The 18,537-nt window shown below is 41.1% G+C and overlaps 3 protein-coding genes across 4 annotated transcripts in view; 2 read left to right on the top strand and 1 right to left on the bottom strand.

Moving 5' to 3' along the window:
- Positions 1 to 308: 308 nt before the first annotated feature.
- LOC109464850 lies at positions 309 to 3,800 on the top strand. Its single transcript, XM_019761939.1, has 7 exons — positions 309 to 366; positions 1,164 to 1,259; positions 1,592 to 1,647; positions 1,822 to 1,878; positions 2,319 to 2,433; positions 3,108 to 3,280; positions 3,703 to 3,800. Exons 1-7 carry the CDS (start codon positions 318 to 320, stop codon positions 3,763 to 3,765), a joined length of 609 nt encoding a protein of 202 aa, XP_019617498.1. The 5' UTR covers positions 309 to 317; the 3' UTR covers positions 3,766 to 3,800.
- Positions 3,801 to 7,328: 3,528 nt separating this feature from the next.
- LOC109464848 (cytochrome c oxidase assembly protein COX11, mitochondrial-like) lies at positions 7,329 to 10,700 on the bottom strand. Of its 2 annotated transcripts, none has more exons than XM_019761938.1 (5): positions 10,597 to 10,700; positions 9,179 to 9,328; positions 8,525 to 8,650; positions 8,287 to 8,328; positions 7,329 to 7,851 (listed from the first exon to the last, which is right to left on the bottom strand). In XM_019761938.1, exons 2-5 carry the CDS (start codon positions 9,275 to 9,277, stop codon positions 7,711 to 7,713), a joined length of 408 nt encoding a protein of 135 aa, XP_019617497.1. In that variant the 5' UTR covers positions 9,278 to 9,328; positions 10,597 to 10,700; the 3' UTR covers positions 7,329 to 7,710. The 2 variants fall into 2 exon arrangements, with proteins under 2 accessions (XP_019617497.1, XP_019617496.1); XM_019761937.1 differs by lacking the exon at positions 10,597 to 10,700 and adding an exon at positions 9,689 to 10,103.
- Positions 10,701 to 12,197: 1,497 nt separating this feature from the next.
- Positions 12,198 to 18,537, top strand: part of LOC109464830 (ETS translocation variant 1-like) — an 18,181-nt gene continuing 11,841 nt past the window's right edge. The window contains exons 1-5 of the mRNA XM_019761909.1: positions 12,198 to 12,416; positions 12,748 to 12,842; positions 13,447 to 13,528; positions 14,158 to 14,205; positions 14,399 to 14,452. Coding sequence (XP_019617468.1) covers positions 12,783 to 12,842; positions 13,447 to 13,528; positions 14,158 to 14,205; positions 14,399 to 14,452 — 244 coding nt within the window. The 5' untranslated portion in view covers positions 12,198 to 12,416; positions 12,748 to 12,782. The remainder of the gene's footprint in view (positions 12,417 to 12,747; positions 12,843 to 13,446; positions 13,529 to 14,157; positions 14,206 to 14,398; positions 14,453 to 18,537) is intronic.

Below are 18,537 nucleotides of genomic sequence, written 5' to 3'. Positions count from 1 at the left end.
AGCACAATACTTTATTCCATACAAACAGTACCAGACATCCATCCTCACCCAGAACGTTAAATGTACAGTCCCTACTCCTTCACATCCCCGTTTTGGGTGTTAAACGTACCGTCCCTAACGCACTTTGACCTTTGGGCCGATGTCACATTTTCCTGCTGAAGAGCTAGACCCAGGACAACAACACAGTATTTCCACTCATAGCGAGGTGTCTTGCCGACCAAGATACTAAATTCCTTTCATTTTCTTGTGTGCCCAAAGTTCTTGAGATAGTATTGATACAGATTTGAAAGCTCTTCGTTGTTGTAAAAATTTATCCGATGGCGACCCCTCGCTTCCAAGTGCTTTGGTACGTGCCGAATGTTATAGGTAAGTTGAAGTTCGTTGTTGTTGCTGTCTATTTGTTTTAACCTCCTTGAAATGTCCAAAAGAGGTGATCTTTTCACGTAATGTTTGCAAAATACTGCTTCAGATAGCCAGGTTGCCATCCGTGTTGTAACGGGGCCCCTTGCACCACGAAGGGTATATGGAAATATTGGTCCAGTGCAGACTGGTGAGGGCATCTGACCTTTTCATGTGTAGTTGCGCCCCCTGCCAGAAATTTGTAGAATTGCAAGCAGCGTGGTGCCCCACTGATGTCTCCCCATACCATACAGTGTCCCTTGTTCTCCCAACATGAAGCGCACCAATTCCATTATGGGAATAATACACATTTATATTATAACTAGAGCTGTGTACCGGTACGCAGTACCGATACTGTACCGGAAAAAGTGATTAGGTACAGGTCCAAAATACCTAATCCCTCAGTACCGGTACTGTACCTAAACAATTTCACACCAATTTTATGCCTATTTGTGACCTCAAATCGGTCCCTGTGTAAGGACAGTGTGTTCATGAAAACAAAAACATCTTTAGTTTTGCCTATATTTCATCTGAGCATTCGCCATAAACAAAGAATAAACCTTAACTATCAAGTTTATTAATGTTTTTTTTGTTATTGAAGGAGTTCAGAAGAGCATATAAATTGGTCGAATTGTTCAGATACAGGTTCAGGTCCGGACCTGTACCTAAACCTGTGTACCTGTACCTGTACCTGTACCTAAAATTTGTTTAGGTACACAGCTCTAATTATAACCATGTTTGATTTCTGCTTTACTTTTTTTCAGGTTACATCAGGCTTGCCCTGCTATTGGCTGCCTGGTTGACCTTTGACATCCCAATGCTGTTTCTCCCATTCTACACAACATCCATAATCCTGGATGGTGAGTTCGGAAATTCCAACTTCATTTGGGGTTAAGAAGTTAAATCAGCTACTTATTATAACCATGTTTCTTGACCTTTTCCTGGTTGTTGGGGGGGGGGGATCCATATGATTTTAAAAAAGGAGGATTATCAATAAAATTATATTCAGGCATGTTATATGCAGGTTATTCGATACAGCATTTTAGGAATGTTGTGAACATTTCTCTTACACTCACTCACTCACTCACTCACTCACTCACCTCTAACATATTTGAGGATTATGAGGAAGCCAAAGTATTTTATGAAATTTCTTTACACATGTATCTACATATGGTATGTTCTTTTGCTATAGGTATAGATGGCTGGGCAGCCAGGAAACTGAACCAAGTGTCAGCATTTGGAGCTTGGGTATGTGTACTATCCTGTTACCGGTTAACATTTATCAAATCCTACCATCTAATATAATGCCTACAGTTAGTTTATGAGTACATCTATGTATCCATGGAAATGTACTGGACAACATCCCAATGGGACATATAGCAATGATTTGTTAAGTACATTTTATCCTCTTTGTACCTGCAGTTGGATGTTGCAGTGGACTGTGTAGGAAGATCTCTTCTGTGGTGTTGTCTTTATCAGGTAACAATGTGATGTGTGGAAATGTGTTGTAAGCACAATGAAAGATACATTGTAACTGGTAGTAAATCATACAGGTTTATACATTGCATTACTAGTATGTGGGCCAATGATGTTAAACCTTGTTGGTACATGTACATGTATATCTGAAACTAGGTCAGATGAAAATCTCTTTCTGTATTGAGTAATGGTATGCATGCCATACATGTAGATATATTGAAGGGGTGTATGGGGTGTCAGACCTGATGTGATGTTCATTGGTCATCGTCGACTACGACGGATGAACAACAATATATTGAAAGACATCTCGAAAATGTATGTAGTTGAAAATGAAATGATTTTTTTCTCCTTTTTGATTTTGTTGGGATTGTTCACTTTGAAAGGTCTTACAAGTGTAGATAACGAAATGTCAGTTAATTTTTTTCTTCCTTTCTTTGTCCTAGTGGGGATTCTTCATTGCCTGTTTGGAATGGCTGGTGTTTGTGTGTACCCACAACATGGGCCCAGCCTGGCGGTCTACTACCGCCCCCTGGTGGGTGGAGGCAGTCATGGCAAAAGGTACGTTATTGTTGTAAGGTCTTGCTGTTAGTGTTAGATTGTAGTGAACTGGTCGCACACTGGACTTTTGAGGAGCTTCATACTTTATTGTGGTGCCTCCAGGACTCCTAAGCACCAGAGTGAGGTTACTGGGTGGGACTGCTCTACTTCTAAGATAGGGGGGATCAGGGGGGATCTTGTGTGGTAGTGGAAAAATGGTTCACAGTGGGTTCATAACAGTTGTATTAGCCTCTATCAGGCTTCAGAAGTGGCTGGAAAGAGTAGAAAATGCCAAATGGAGACAGATAACATGCTAGGGGAATTGGTCTGCTGAATTAGGATCAGTACAGTTTGCTACTGCTTTCTTCGGCTGACCAACTCCCCTGGCATGTTACCTAGTATTTGGCAAATTTCTACTCTTTCCAGTCTCTTCCCAAAGCCCGTTAGTGGCAATGTTGTGCAAAGTATGCAGGAAAGGAAAGTTGTCTTGAACCAGTTTTATCTCATTGAAGAACTATCCTTCCACTGGTTGTGACAGAGAAGACAGATGCTACATTTATGTATTGTACAGTATTTACAGGTTCATTGTACTGGGGAAATTCTCATAGCTCTTACTGACAAGCACAGTGAAGAGTGGATCACATATTAACATCCCTGTACAGTACTTTAGCCTGACATGACTTTGTTATTTGCAGGTTTCAAGACTCCAGCAGGAACGTTTGCTATCACAGGACTCCATGTCCTGCCTCTATGGCTGTATGGCCATGTGAAAGGTGTGCAGTTATACAGCTGGCACCTCCCTCCCACAGTCCACTACACAGCAATCCTCCTGCTGGCTGCAGGCAGAGCGTTGTGTGTTCCAGTTGAGGTAAGGATCAGACCTGTCTTCTGATGGTCTCCAAACAGATCTTTTGTAGTCTTTACCAGACACCTTTGCAGGCTGAATAAATGGTAGATATTGGCCTGAAAAGAATATAGCTGGTTAGGGGAGTTGGCTGGCTATAGTTTCCTGCAGACTAGATCTCTTGGTGGGTGCAAGACAGCATCAAATTGGCAAGACACTATCATTGGCAGGGCAGTATCAAATACATGATTGTATGTTGTACCAGCAGTACCAAAGAAAAAGCCGGTTAAAAACACCTGAAAACATGTCTAGAATAAGCTGATGTTTTTATGTATTATGAATTTCAATATGCAAAATGGAATTGTATCATAGTAATGACTGTAATTACCCTGTATCACGTGAACTGTAGGACACAAAAAAGCCAAGCATTTCCCTCTTGCTTCCAGCTCTGGTTTGTGTGGAACCATGTTCATTTCCTGATCAGTGAGAAACCAGGCCCAGCCACCTGACACAGCCACTGACCCAGGCACCAGATAGACCCAGGCAACTGACCAAGATGCCAGACCCAGGCACACAACTCGGGTACCCAACCCAGGCCAGGCGCCTTACCAGGGCATCTGACCCAGATGCCTGACCTGGCTGTTGAATGACCTAGCTGCTTGACCCAGGTTCCTGACCCAGCCGCTTGACCTGGCCTGGCTGCCCGACCCACCTAACTGACCTGCCTGGAGTGATATAAGGGTCATGTAGTGCATAAGTGTGTTTTGTTGTATGTCATTCTGTCGTAGGTGTTTTTGTAATACTGTACAGTCCGTTATTTTGTACTTTGTATACCCAGCATTGCTTTAAAAAACTGTTTTTATGTACCTGAGTGTAGCTGCTAGTGAAATAAATAAACTGAAACTGAGGTGTCATCCACAAAATAATCTGTTTTCTGCCTCTTCCCTGGAAATAATTGGAGTTTAACCCAAGCCATGTTCCTTTTAATCATTAATGATTATTAAAGAATCCAATCTGGATCTTTGCCGATTCTACCAGATCTTTGCCGATTCTACCAGTTCGGAGTCTGTGATGTGTAGAAATTGACTGACTGCAAGGTAACTCACAACTGTAGTTCATCTTTGTGTCAATGAAAAAAGGCAAGCAGACCGATTTAATTTTAAATTTTGTGAATAAACAAAGGCAAAACTCACTAGAATCTGCGTACATAATGCATTGTTTATCGTGTTTGGAATTTAATCTAATCTGTAGAAGTTGCTTTGATACTTTTTGAATTTGTCTGGTGAGGCTTGTTTCATCTTGACTGTTCTTTGCAGTTTATGCGAACAAAACATTGCTGGTGCTCTTTTCATTCTTAACTTGCTCAGTTGCACCTACTAAAACCAGAATCATGCAGTCTCCCAAAAAGCAAGATCATAAACTTGTTCCACCTGCATTGCCGGCAAGAAGATACCAAGATGTGGATCCGCACGGTGAGCGTATCTTCACCCCTGGGCTGCAACGCGCTGCACCCCAAAAAACCCCGCCTCGCAATTTTGCAGAAACGAAAGGAAGCGGTACAGAGCAGTCTCCCGAAAAACAAGATGACGGAAAACACAAAGATGTTCCTCCCCGGTTGCCGTCAAGAAAGTACAAAGATGTGGATCCACATGGTGAAAGAATCTTCACCCCAGCTGGACTGCAACACGCTGCATATGACGAACCCCCACCTAGCGATTTTGCAGAAATCAAAGGAGAAAACACACCTGAGGAGAGCAATGGAGACCAGGATAGTGCTGCACCTGGCAGTTGTCTCAAAGTTAGAGGTATGTCCTGATCAATTCAATGGCTTTACTTTGCAATTCAATGGATTTCAAGGGCCCACTTTTGATGCAGGCTCACTGGTAGCTGACAAGGCCAATGCATAATTAAAAAATATAAGTTTTTTTATATTTTACTTCATGTCACTAAACTTATTTAATATACAGTATAATGCAGTATATGATTTAGTTATATGATAGCAACTTTATTTTGTGACTACTTTGTTCTGCAAATTTGAATTTTAGACCATGCTGTGGAGCTGTGGAACAAAATGATATCTACACATGCTTGGTGCGTCATTCTTGGCTGCGGACTTCTGATGGTAGCAGCAGGTTTCATCACCGAAGGATTGGCACCTGGTACTCTCGTGCCTGGAGGAACGGTAGGTGAACATTTCAAATTCATTTATTTATTTCCAGGTACAAAATGTATAAGGTTAAAAGTGTTATGTATAATCGTAATTTATTATTATGTTCTAAAGATTTATGTATGATAAGGTATAATGCAAAAATCATTTTGTATAATTATACATAATTATTGTATAATTATGTATAATTGGACTATCCCCAAGATTACATTTTCTGCATATCCATTATCATCTGTTATGTTACCGAAAGAAGTATAAAGACAGTTGGGTTGAGCGTTTGGGATTTAAGGGTGGGAGTCCGGAACATTAAACATTTTTTACGGCTTGTTACGTGTATGAAAGTATTGGTTCGCCCACAAATCCATACTTTGATATTTAAGCTAAGATTTTTTAAAAATCGAGATCCAACAAGTTGACTTGTGCCCATACAACGTAATTCTAAAATTGTGCCGCGGATGTTTATAAATGTAGACTCAAGATGGCTTGGAGAACACAAGAATTCCATGGTGGACGACATCCTACAAGGAAAACAGCTCGAATGTCACTTATCTGACTCCAACCACACCTCCGTTAGTCACTACCTGGCAGGCAGGATTCTATGAGAGGAACAAGTCAGTTGGGATAAATTTGACCACGCTGCTGTCTCTACCCCCGTCGGGATGGAACTCGACTGACAAACAAGCAGACGTCACTGCAAATGACACCCAGACCTTACCAGTAACCCCCACACTTCAACCTACAACAGGTAAGGCCTGGGTCATTTTCTTGGTAATCAAGTAAAAACACTACACGTCTTGTTATTGTATTTTCCCCATTATGCTTGCAACAGAAAGCTTAATAATAATAATAATAGTAAGCAATAAGCTTGTTAATTAATAATAATGGACAATAATTTGAACTGTTCATTTTTGCTAAGGCTTCGGCTTTGCAGACAAGTGCATCAAGGATCCTTGCCACCATGGAACCTGTGAGAACAAAGATGGTGGATACAAATGTACCTGCTCACCTGGATGGACTGGACAGAACTGTCGGCAAGTTGAGTTATTTTTGACAATTGTATCAAATTCTGAGTAGGAATGGCTGTTTCATAGTTACTATGAGGAAGTTTCATAATGGAATTTCTTCCTTTATCCCACAGACCTAGATGAATGCACCAGCAAACCCTGCCGACATGGAACCTGTGAGAACAACGATGGTGGATACAAATGTACCTGCTCACCTGGATGGACTGGACAGAACTGTCAGCAAGGTGAGTTTGTGTGTACACTATGACAGAAACTAGTTGTGTTGTTAGCATGTTTTCAATCAGTTCAGTTATAACGGCAGCAGCAACTGTATATTTCTTTATTTCATACAGACATCAACGAGTGCTGGGTCATGAACAACCCTTGCCCACATGGAACCTGTGTGAACAATGCTGGGGACTATGGATGTAGCTGCTCAGACGGAGTGACTAGACAGAAGTGCCAGCCCCCCTAAGCTAGTCACACACTTAGTGCCTTCTCACAACTTTTTTCCGGACCACTCCGCAACCAAGGTTGGCACTGGGTTGAGAACAGCCTGGAATCTGTGTAGTTCTAGTCCTTTGAATTGATCCCATATACAGCTGCACTATCATGATGTTCCCGGCATTGATTCTACAAAATGTTTATTAGTCAGTAAGACTAGTACGCAACCTTACCAACCAACTCACAATCACAGATACCAGTACCTTCCTCATGGCTACAATGAATGAATGAATGAATGAATGAATGAAATTTTATTTTTGTGTCTTGCAACATTGTCAAAGTTTGTAATCAAAGTCCTTTACAAGTCACACTTTCAAACCTAAGTAGAATCAAGAACATGACACAAAATGTCCTCGGTAGAATCTGTAGTTACACAACTTCTAATGGCTACAAAATCAAAACTTGTACAATGATCTTTATTTTGCTGTGAAGATCATAAAAGAAGTTGATTTTATACACACAATGTAGTGGGTAAACAGTCCTGACTTGACTAACATTCCTTTGACGTGAAGGTATAAGATTATATGAAGATGCTGCATCATCAAGTTCTTACATGTACACATCATAATAAAGTTCCTAGAGAAGTGCAAAATAAAACGTAAAAATGCAAATACTGTAAATCACAATTTTTTTTGCAGTGCTTTAATATTTGCGTTTTTCACCGCTACTTCTGTACCGTAAACTTATCATTGCCATGACTATTCTACCAATACAGATGAGCTTTCATTCAATAAAAGTAACTGAACTGTTGATTGCAATGAACATTCAGGATTGCTCTATCAGCTATAACCAGGCAGTGGTAGTCTAAGTCCCTCCTTCGCCTCAAAAAATGTGTAGGACAGAGTGATGGAGTCCACTTTGTACATGGCAGGGTCCTCTGCGAACTCAGGGTCAATGAAAAAGAACACTGGCATGTCCACCTGTACACATGGGAACACAGAAGGGTCAGTGTGGAAAACATGAACCATAATATGGCACATTTCCGAAAATAGTTTCATCTGGTCGGTAAAGTATAGGATACAGGTTGAGTTTTCTTTTACACAACCAAGGCTTCTTACCTAATGCTTACATTTTGGTGTCTATCAGACAACTTCCTCTGCTCCAGTCAGAAGCTCTGAAGAAGGTGTCTGATAGACATTGAAACGTAAGCACTAGGTATGAAGCCTTCATTGTGTAAAAGAAAACTCCTGTATCCTTTATGGCACATTAAAAGCTGGTACTCAATGAAATAAAGACATCTGAGATACATTGTGGAGTAGGTACAGAATACTAGCCTCTACACTAGATGTCAGAGGTGGCTGAAAAGAGTAGAAATTGGCCAAAAATTGACAGATAACATGCCAGGGTCTACTTACCTCCTCATGTGGCTCTAGCCTCTGTTCTTCAAAACAGAAACACTGCAAAGATGAAGGGAAAAAAATGTTTAGAAATGATCAAGACCTAGTCTTCCTGACAGATATGCCTTCACTGCATAGTTGCTGCACAGTTCATCCTGACCCAAAGTTGTTGTTTTTTCAGCAAGTGCAACAAGCCTCATAACAAAATGGATGGCACCCAGGCTATTCAAATGTGAATTCTGAAGAACATTTTCACCTGAATCTTGTTGAAATATTGTCCAGCTTCGAACGGCACCACGTTGTATGTGGAGATCCCTATGATAGGCTGATCTGTCGGGTTGCGCGCGGTGTAGAAGGCCAGGGCCGTCTCTCCTGGAACTAGCTGCAGGGGGAGGGAACAAATTAAAGGTTAAAAAAAAAATAATCTTGATCCAGTTTTAGTCATGACAGCGAAGACAAATGCTATGTACAGTATTTGCAGGTTCATTTTTACCAGAGAAATTCTCCTTGCTCTTTTTGACAAGCACGATGAACAGTGGACCACAGCTTAACGTCCCGTCCTAAGGACTGCGACCCTTTACAGAAGTGTGCATGTTGGGTGAGCAACAACAGCTGGGATTCGAACTCCCAAACACATAGAGACTTATGTCAGAACTGATTCACAAGAGTGTGGAACTCTCTTTCCCAGGAAGCAGTGTCTAGCAAATCAGTAAATGAGTTCAAGAACCATATTGCACACGAGTGGAAGAATCACCAGGATATGTACAACTACACCTTTACGTACTGAACACATGAGAAGAATTGCTACCGCCGAAACTACCCGAAGTGCGGTCTCATTACCCACACAGGGTACCTATTGACCGGCTACAGGTGAGAAATACAGGTGAGGATACATGTGTACTAGTTTTACCTTGATAGAAGTCTGTCTGGGTCGGAAGTTCCATCGCATACTGGCTGCCGTGTCGGCACTGAAGCGGATTTCCAGCTCCCGGTCTTCCACAGGCTTCATTTGGGCCACTGTCTCCGAACCATGCTTAACTGTTCCTCCCAAACCAGTGGCCTACAAAACATATTCAGAACTTCAATCATACAGTTGTGAACAAAGTAATTGTCAATTTTATCTCAGGATGGTTGTAGGTTTATGCCAGTTAATGTAGCACCGGTTTATGTTCAGTTATAGGTTTTGAGGTTACAGATTTTGAGGTACATTTTGTAATTTGTTAAAGTGTGAACTCTCTTGAATGATAAAGAAGTAAAATCCTTAAAAATGTATATGCATCTAATTTATTGAAAGTACAATGTATTTGAATCAGGGTCCAAAGACTATCCTATACATTTGTACTAGTCATAAAGTACTAGTACTACTACATGTGGTACTAGTAACAGAACATGCTACAGAGCCATACAATAGCATACAGACCTGACAGAACATCCTATACAGAGGCACACAGGCATAAGCCAGTCCGGCTACCAGCACTCCAATCCCTCCAATGTACATCATCAAACTTTTGTTCTTTTGTCTCCAATCGTCATGGCCAGTTCTCCCAGTCTTCAACTGCCTACACTGAAGGTAAGGCTTACTGCTAACTCTAAGCAGCTGTCCAGTATTGGATGATACACTCAGGGAACTGTAGGGACCATAAACTGTCCTGACATTGGCCCTTTGTTGTGCTGTTTGTCTTAGAACGTGAATGGGCATCATATTTTGTCCAGTCCAAGTGAACTTTCTAAGAGCCTGCATTTTGACGCATAACACTTGAGCGATTCTCCTGTGACATCCTATCATCTTGAGACAGTTTTTTCTCCAGGAGTAAGTTGTGATCCTGAGGCAGCAGTCAAAAATTTCTCCTGGAATGAGGAAGAGACAAAGTTAGTACTGAACATTATCAGAAATGATGTAACATTAAAGAACATAATCTACTTGAAAGGATTGTTTTATTTGAAGTGACTGGTCTTTTAATGGTCCAAAAATTCAGCAATTTTTAAGTTTTAGTGCCAGCACAAACAACTAGAAAATGTAAACAATCATGACTGACAGCTGTCTTTCATAATGTTGGCACCTCCACTTCTTAAATATTACACATATTACTTATTGCTGCTTACTTATTGAATAAGATTGATTCAACTTACTTTGTATACATCAGAAAATTGACCTTTTTGTATCGTCCTATTTTTACATGATGCAGCTTTCATGCGTTACATGACCGCCCCCCTCCCCATCTGCAAATCCAAACTGGTCTACTATTTCTCTCCCCTACCCTACATGTATACACCGATATTGTCTGTGATCCTAGCAACAGATATATTAAAGTGTTACATATCACCCACCTTTCGCTTACAGCGTCAACGACATTTTGCGTTATTTCTTGAGGTCAAAACTGGATCGAAATGTCGACTGTTACGAAACCTCGTGCTGTCGTCATGATTTAGAGGTCAAAGGTCGTTGAGCTCCAAGCAGATGGGGGGTTTAGTTTGGTACCGCCATTAAAGAGTTTCACGGTAAGTGTTGTTTTGAGTGTCTGTCGGTTTGCGTTAACCAGGATGACAGCGGCGCCTATATTCACCTACAATTCTTCTAGGTATCTTTAAGGTAGGAGCTATTAAAAAAGTGACAATATCAATGTCATAAATTTTCCAACTCCTAACCAAGGACATACTAAAAGTAATTTCTATATAGCCTAACCAAGGACAGTATAATGTCCTTGGCCTAACTATATATATACAGTTTTCTACTTCACATGAATTACAAAATATTTAAATGTCTTCTTGTTCGATTTGTGATTTGCAGCAACTGATTATTGTGGACCGGCCTGTTTCTACAATCAATTGAATCATATGTGTAGATTCTCTGTCGTCATAAGAACATTGAACTGATAGCGTTTTATATTTTGTGCATCCACAAGACGCTTCAAACAAGAATTGTGGATTTCTAATTGCAAGGTCTGGAAATATATGTCTCTTAGACGTAAGCCAATGTCATTATATAGTTCTTGTTTAAAGTTAAACGCTAGTAAATTGATGAAATACATTATACGGGGCGCTATTTATATTGAAGATATCATATGAGAGACGATGATACAGTGGATGATGATGATTCGGCGATTTGCCAGGCAAAAAGTCGTAACCTCATTCCTCAAGAGTGTTGCGTAACTTACACCGAGCTCCTTTTTTGGCATGAAAGAGCGTCTGCCTGAGGGCTACTCATCAGATGGCACGTTCCGATATAACGTGACCAGGCAGGTACCTCGACTGACTCCTTGGGTTTTAAAGGTGGGATTCATAAAGATCCGATACTCTAGCCTCTAGCAGGCTTCATAGGTTGCTAATACACGCTGGGAAAGAGTAGAAATTGGACAGATAACATGCCAGGAGAGTTAGAGTGGCAAACTGTACTCCTTTGGTAGACTATTAACTCCCCAGGCCATAGCGTTATCTGTCTCATTTGTGTATTTAGCCAATTTCTTCTCTTTCCAGTCGATGCCTGGTGGAGGCTACAGTGCCCAGGTAAAGCTATGCCACTTGTTTATTGTTACACACACGTTCATTGATGGTGTTGTATTTCAACTCGCTCTTCCACTATCAGGTGAATTACAGGGCGCCAGGTAAGTGGAAAATTTGTGAATGAAACGGGGCTCTGAATTAGCCTCATTTGCATATGAAAGGGCGTCAATCAAGCGTCGATAAACCTTTCAAAGGGGCAAAGGTCCCTAACGCTGATTGGCTCACAGTCGGAAGGTATTTGCTTTCTGCTGGCTGTCAATGGATAGCTCCGCCTACCTGACATACAACCCGGGCTATGACGTCAATGCGTTGCCATGGCGATCCCGCCTGGGGTTTCAGCCAGATAATTATTAATGAAGTCATTGACAGTATAGATTACTCTGGCCAATCGCGGGCCAGCATCGCTAATCACTTGACCAACCAGCGCGACGGCTTCGCCGTCCTGGTGGGTTGCAGAGGCATAGTGGACATTTCTCATAGCGGGGAATCTATGCCGTAAATGAAGTATTTTTTTGCCCGAAACGAATGTATTTTGGCTTGCAATCGCGCTAGGAAGCAAGAGACAAGAACAAGGTGTTTCCAGCCACGTATCTAGTAGGTCACCGCCGCCGATTTTGCCCCGATTGCGACGAGTTTTGCGTTTGAAGGTGAGCGGTTTGAAAATGCCTACCATATATAAATGTATCAGTATGGCGCTTCTAGAGCGCAGTTCTGGGGCCGTCCTCCATGATCGTGAGTTGCGTGTTGCCATCTTGTGCTTCGCTCGTACTTTCCTTTCCTTGCGATTCCAGCTGTTAGTATCATGTGTGCGATTACACATAAACCTAATTTTGCATCGCTGGGAACAGAATCCAGTAAAAGCGACGTTTTCGCGTGGAGATGGATTCGAACCCCGCACCCTCGGTGCACAGTTACGCTGGCTGTTGTACGTAGCAGAGAGGCGTTCATTCATAATTTTCGGCCTCCATGTTTTCGTAGGGTGAGCGGGGCGGCCCAACACACACGCAGTGCCAATGGCATACAACCAGCGGAAAGAATTCTACGACCAGGAAGTGCCTTACATGTATCCACAGGTAAGAAGCCCTTGCAATATTTTTTTGTAGAAACCCAGAATTAGCAAAGGCTAAAAGATCTACAAATGTGACACAATTTTTACCCATTTTCTGGCTAGCCTGGATGCCAGACGGTTTTCTAGGGTCCACACAGGTCATCTCGACTTCAGTGCCAACATGCCTCCAAGGAAATTTTGCTGCAGTCTCGATGATTTAGACCATGTTGCAAAATTTCCTTGGGAGCATGCTGGCCCTGTAGCCGAGGAGCTGGATGATTTTTGTAGGCCCTGAAAACAGCATCCGTTGAAAAAGACCTGGAGATAGTAGCCGCCATTGAATTTGGAGAAGTATTAAAAGGAGATTTAAAGTTTCAATATGTGCAGTTGTTGCTGCCTCTCTATTAGCCCAGCAATCCTTTACATGCGGTCTGTAGTACTAGTCTTTTAATTCCAACAGTCATTTGAAGAAAAAATTGTTCGTGCACTGCACACCACAGTTGCAAATCAACTACCAACTGAAGTAACTGACAAGTCTTTTTTTTTTCAATCGTAATATCATTAGTTTCTTAAGAAAACTTTTTAAAAAGATTCCCGTCTTAACAGATTTTTTTTCTTCCATGTTACAGAGTGTTCCCGGTGCAGATCGGGAGGATGACACACCTCCGAGAGACGATGGACAAAAACGCAAGGAGCTCCAAGATTCTGAAGGTGAGAGATCTTTCCTTCCCGATAGCTTCTTTCAAGATAAAAAAGTGAATCAAGAAATGGGGATGAAATCACATTTCTAGCATTTTAAGAACCTTTGATCATCATCTATGAGTAAGACATTCCAGAAAAATCTTTGTTGAAGTCAGTTTTCTAGTTGTTCAACTTTCTATCAAGGTGATTATGTCTTTCATGATGAAGTTCAAGAAAAAATGGTTTAAACATACAAATCTTTGAAAGAAAAGTGCTGACTTGAGCTCAAGAATACAAGTAAGTTAGGAAAATGCATTCTGCACGAAAAGATTAGAACTGGCTTGCCTTCCTTACTTTAGAGCAAAGCATGCATCTACACTAAGGCCTTTTTAGACTGTCTGAGACAGAAGCTCTCCAAAGTAAAGTTCAGTGTATTTTCTGAACAGAAGAAATGTGCCATATTTGTAACCACTGTACTAAAAGGCTTTGTCTTGCAAAATGTCAGATTAACTTAGTTATTTAGGCTGCTGGTTCAAAGTCAATTCGTACGTGGCAGGGCTCATTGTTGGATGTTGGAGATCAGATTTTCTGACGGCATGAAACGTCAAGGAAGTTATCAGAATGATTGGATGCTGACTTGTTCTTTTTTCTATCTACAGACCTGTTTCAAGACTTAAGCCAGTTTCAGGAGGCATGGCTAGCGGAAGGTAAGGCCAACCTGTTATTTGCTGTTTATATGAAGGTTTTGATATCAAACTTTTTCTCATAACATGTACATGAATGTATAGTAGTGTGATGAATTGTGTAGCTTAGTAGGAAAAAAGGATAATACTTGCAGATGCCATGTAAGAGAATGATATTTCTCCCCTCTTAAGACCACTGTTTCACCCTATTTTACAGCAAGCTGCGTAGAAGATGAAGAACAGTTTGTGCCTGATTTCCAAGCTGAAAACAGTAAGTCATGTTCCACAGTTTATCAAGTTATGTTCCACAGTTTGCCAGTGTTCTAGCCTGTCTTGAAATTTTTCCATGAGCTCAGTTTTGCAGGACGTTATGTCAAGCTATGAAAGCAAGACCTGGGATCTGGGGACATGCTCCCAAATTTTGAAATCTTGAAATGCTATTTCCTGCATTTTGAGGGGGAAAGTTTGCGGATAGACTAATCCTTTCCATATCTTTACATTCTGTCAAAGATGACAGATTGGGCAAACTTTTTCTCCATCATGAGTGACAAAATTTCGTTAGTTTATTACCATCCCTTACCACATATTTACACTCTGTTTCTTGTCCGCCAAAGATGACGGATTGGGCAAAATTTGTGTCCGTCATGAACAGCAAAATTCCATCAAATGAGGGAAAGATGTACACTGGCTAGAACACTGTCCCACAGTGGTGAAAAAAGATGTATGTAAGGTGGATTTTGGAAGGATAGAGGAGGAATTATTGACATATTGATAGCACAGCAGGTGTGGGATTGGTGGCGTGTGGTGGTGTAGATACAAGATAAGACGGGAGGAGCAGGGTTAGAGATGGGTCGGTTATTACACCATAAACCACGGTGGGACCGCTGCAGCTGGCCCTAACAGTCATGTCTTTCCGTTTCCAACTACCGACGGGTGACTATTCAAATTATTGCCTTCCTACAGGATTAGATTTATATGTTTTAAGTGGAGGAACAAAACGCGGGCTAATGTTTACCTCCTTGAGATCATGTATAAGTAGCTCCTGTAGAATTAGTGCTAGTTATGTTTGCACCGTCTGACATGTTCAAGAAGCTGCAGATGTTTTATGGCTGTTTCTATGATGTGTTTTACATTACATTTATGTATTATTATTATCATGGTAGGAGCATATAGTTGGAGCCTTTTAGGGGTGTTTCAATTATGTATAATTTCCCAATATATAATTCAACTGCAATGGAAAACAGTATAAAGTTTTCAGTCAGTTGTCCTTACTATGGTTTGCTTAGAAATTGAGAGAAATTGTGGTCTTCCTTGTTAAACAGGAATGGATGATCACCATCCTGAAGACTTTTTGTTCCAACAGTTTTCTCCATGTTTCAGACAAAACACAGAAATGATATTTTGATAAGTAGGAAATATCGGTCAATTCCATAGGGGGCCATTTTTGTAGTGGCATATGGTAATTTTCATGAAGAGTAGACATAAATTATTTAGCAAAAGGAGTGGCCCTTTTTTTTATAAAACCAGGGTTAAAATTGAGCTTACAACTTTTTTCCTCTTCATTGATAAAAAGTGCTACTACTATATGTATGTAGTTAGCATATGGTGAACATTTTCTACTGGTAAAACATACAGAAAAGTACCATGAATTCTCTGCAATTGTTCAACATCTCTTGCATTAGATATAGACAGGTTTTTGCAAGTGAAACTGTTTGTTATTTCCCTCATACTTGCTTTTGCCAAACTGAAAACGTCACATTTCGTTAAGCTAGCCAAACGGAGACTTGCTGCAGCCCCTGCAGCAAATTTGCCCAGCCAGAATCTTGCGTTACTTGGTGGGGACAAAATGTATTTGTTCTCCTTAAATATTGACATTTGGTTTGTCGCCAGATGGTGAACATAGCCGCAACCATTGCCTTTCCTAGCGAAGTGGACGTGGCGAAGTTACTAGCTGCATGTTGGGTCTAATGTTCGCAGCCTAGTAAGGAACAATTTGTGGGATGATCTCCAAGCAGAATAATTTTGGTGGCTGCAAAGACAGTATCAAATTGGCCAACCAGTAGCCCTTTGCCAGGCAGTTGCATGTACCATTTGCCACCAGAATTTGGGCTAGCATGAAAAAAGATACCAGTACAAAAAGAAAAGCCTAATATTAAAACGCCTAAAGGTAAAACACTTAAACAGTACGTCAAAAATTAGCAAAAGCCTAAACCTCCGCTTGGAGAGGGGTGCTAGGGGAGGATGGAAGAATCCAGGCCTTCAGGGCAGCCTCTAGAACAAACCACTGTTTACTCAGTCCCCATGAATGGAGGCCCAGACTTTTGTGAATGAAATGTAAGGTGGAGAGGCCATATCAGGTTTCAACTTACAACAAAACCTGCCCCCAATCCATGCAGCAGGTTTTCTATGGCTCCTTCAGTTAAAGCGCACCAGTTCACAGCCTTTGGATGGATACTAGATATATACTTTGCTGTGGAATTTATGTATGTTGTAGGGTGGATTATGATTTACATGGTAATGTAGTAATGACTGCATTCACTATGCACTGCCCAGTCTGGCTATTGGTACTGTATGTCTGTATTCAATAGACAGAGTTGGCAGGAGAGGTACGCATATGTTTATTCACTCAGCATGTGTAAAATTTGGAAATCAGACAGAGGCCATTTTGCACTATGTATTTGTTAGAAGTTTGAAGAAAAGGCTGTTTTACATTTCTCAAGGTCTCCCTTGTCCATATAGCCTAAAGGGTGTGGATTAAAAGGAGTTTTTGAAGCAAGGTTTAGCCTTAACTACCCACATGTCTTCGACTTAATGAAAGTTTACAGCTTTACAAAGGCTTGGTGGATGTATGTTTTTGTGTTGTTGATATTTTTTGTCCACATTTCTTTTCGCAATTCCCTATAGTTGAACATTCCCCTTTGATACCCTCCAGTCCAAAATGGAGGTCAAACATCCAGTAACATAAACAAGATGTTGAATGGACTGTTCTAAAGGCAAGGCAGGGAGATAGCAGCCACTTTGTACTTGTAAAATAAAACTTCTAAAAGGTAGTTTGAATACTACAAGTAAATCGCCCTACTTGCAATGCTATCAGCAGTTTGCATATCATTATCAAAAGATAAATAATGACTTAAATAACTTATTTATCAGATTTATCAATGTTTAGTTTTACAGTCATGTGTGGCATAATATATTTGTAGTGTACAGATGTCTGACTGATGGATGCTTTTTACTCTTAGTCAGATAAAATTTGATATATTAAGAGCTACTTGTTCACTTAAGTCAGCTCTGCTTATTCTCTTGAATGGTGGAACTATAGCCTGGTTACAATCCTCCACAGGAAAGCGCAATGGTGTTTTACCAATCCCCATCCCTTAGACTTTTAAAGGGGGCCCGCACTAAAATTTAGCATAGAGCGTATTCGCCATTTTAATTCTACGTAATGCGTTGTAGCCACTTGGAATTTATCGTAAAGCGTAATCGAGAGGTTTCTGAATTCAGCGTAGAGCGTTGTAGGGACCCCCCCTTGCTTGGAATCTCCTGTCGCTTGCGACAGATGATTAGGCGTATATACAGGTCCTCATTTGCCGATGTGGGTCCTCATATGGGAGTGAAGACCAATTTTTGACGCACATGAGCGGCCACAGATGCTGCAAGGGAAGGACTGGACAGGGATGGAGCATTGCTTCCTCCTCTCTTTCTTCTCCTTGCAGGCCCTCTTTATGTGTGCTTTATGTGCTTTATTAAACTCCATTAGCGACACACAAGACATACAAAATCAAGTATGTAGCTAATCTTCCTGGAGTTAAAATACAATAAAATACAACTCTTTAAAGAGCATAGGCCTCTCCTGACATGTACTAGGTCTTTTAAACTACAGTTGTAATTAAAACCAACCCTGTAAAACACCCCCTTGATATTATGATAATTCAAAAAAGTTGAGATGAGGTTTGTGGCTTGCTTCAGTCCAAGTAACCTGCTGTGGTCTGGGAGCCAGGCTAGGTTCCCACAGTAGTGTCCTTCAATCAAGTCAGCTCTCTGTTTATTCTCTTGATGTGGTGGAAGGATAGCCTGATTCGTTGCCATTGTCCACAGGCTGCCTTAACGCTGTTTTATCTCGAGGAACTAGCTGTTACGCTGGCCCTGGCAACAGTCTGGCTCCCAGGCTAGGTTCCAGCTAGCAGTAGTGTCCTTCAATCAAGTCAGCTCTCTGTTTATTGTCTTGATGTGGTGGAAGTATAGCCTGGTTCGTTGCCATTGTCCACAGGCTGCCTTAAGGCTGTTTTATCTCGAGGAACTAGCCGTTACATTGTAGCCTGGTTACCAAACCTATTATAGCTCCCGAGTCCTACATCC

Source organism: Branchiostoma belcheri, unplaced genomic scaffold, assembly GCF_001625305.1.
Source record: "Branchiostoma belcheri isolate BF01 breed outbred unplaced genomic scaffold, Haploidv18h27 scaffold141, whole genome shotgun sequence".
NCBI classification, from domain to species: Eukaryota; Metazoa; Chordata; class Leptocardii; order Amphioxiformes; family Branchiostomatidae; genus Branchiostoma; species Branchiostoma belcheri.
The sequence above is the reverse complement of the archived record's forward strand: the minus strand, read 5'-3'. Positions and strand labels throughout refer to the sequence as shown.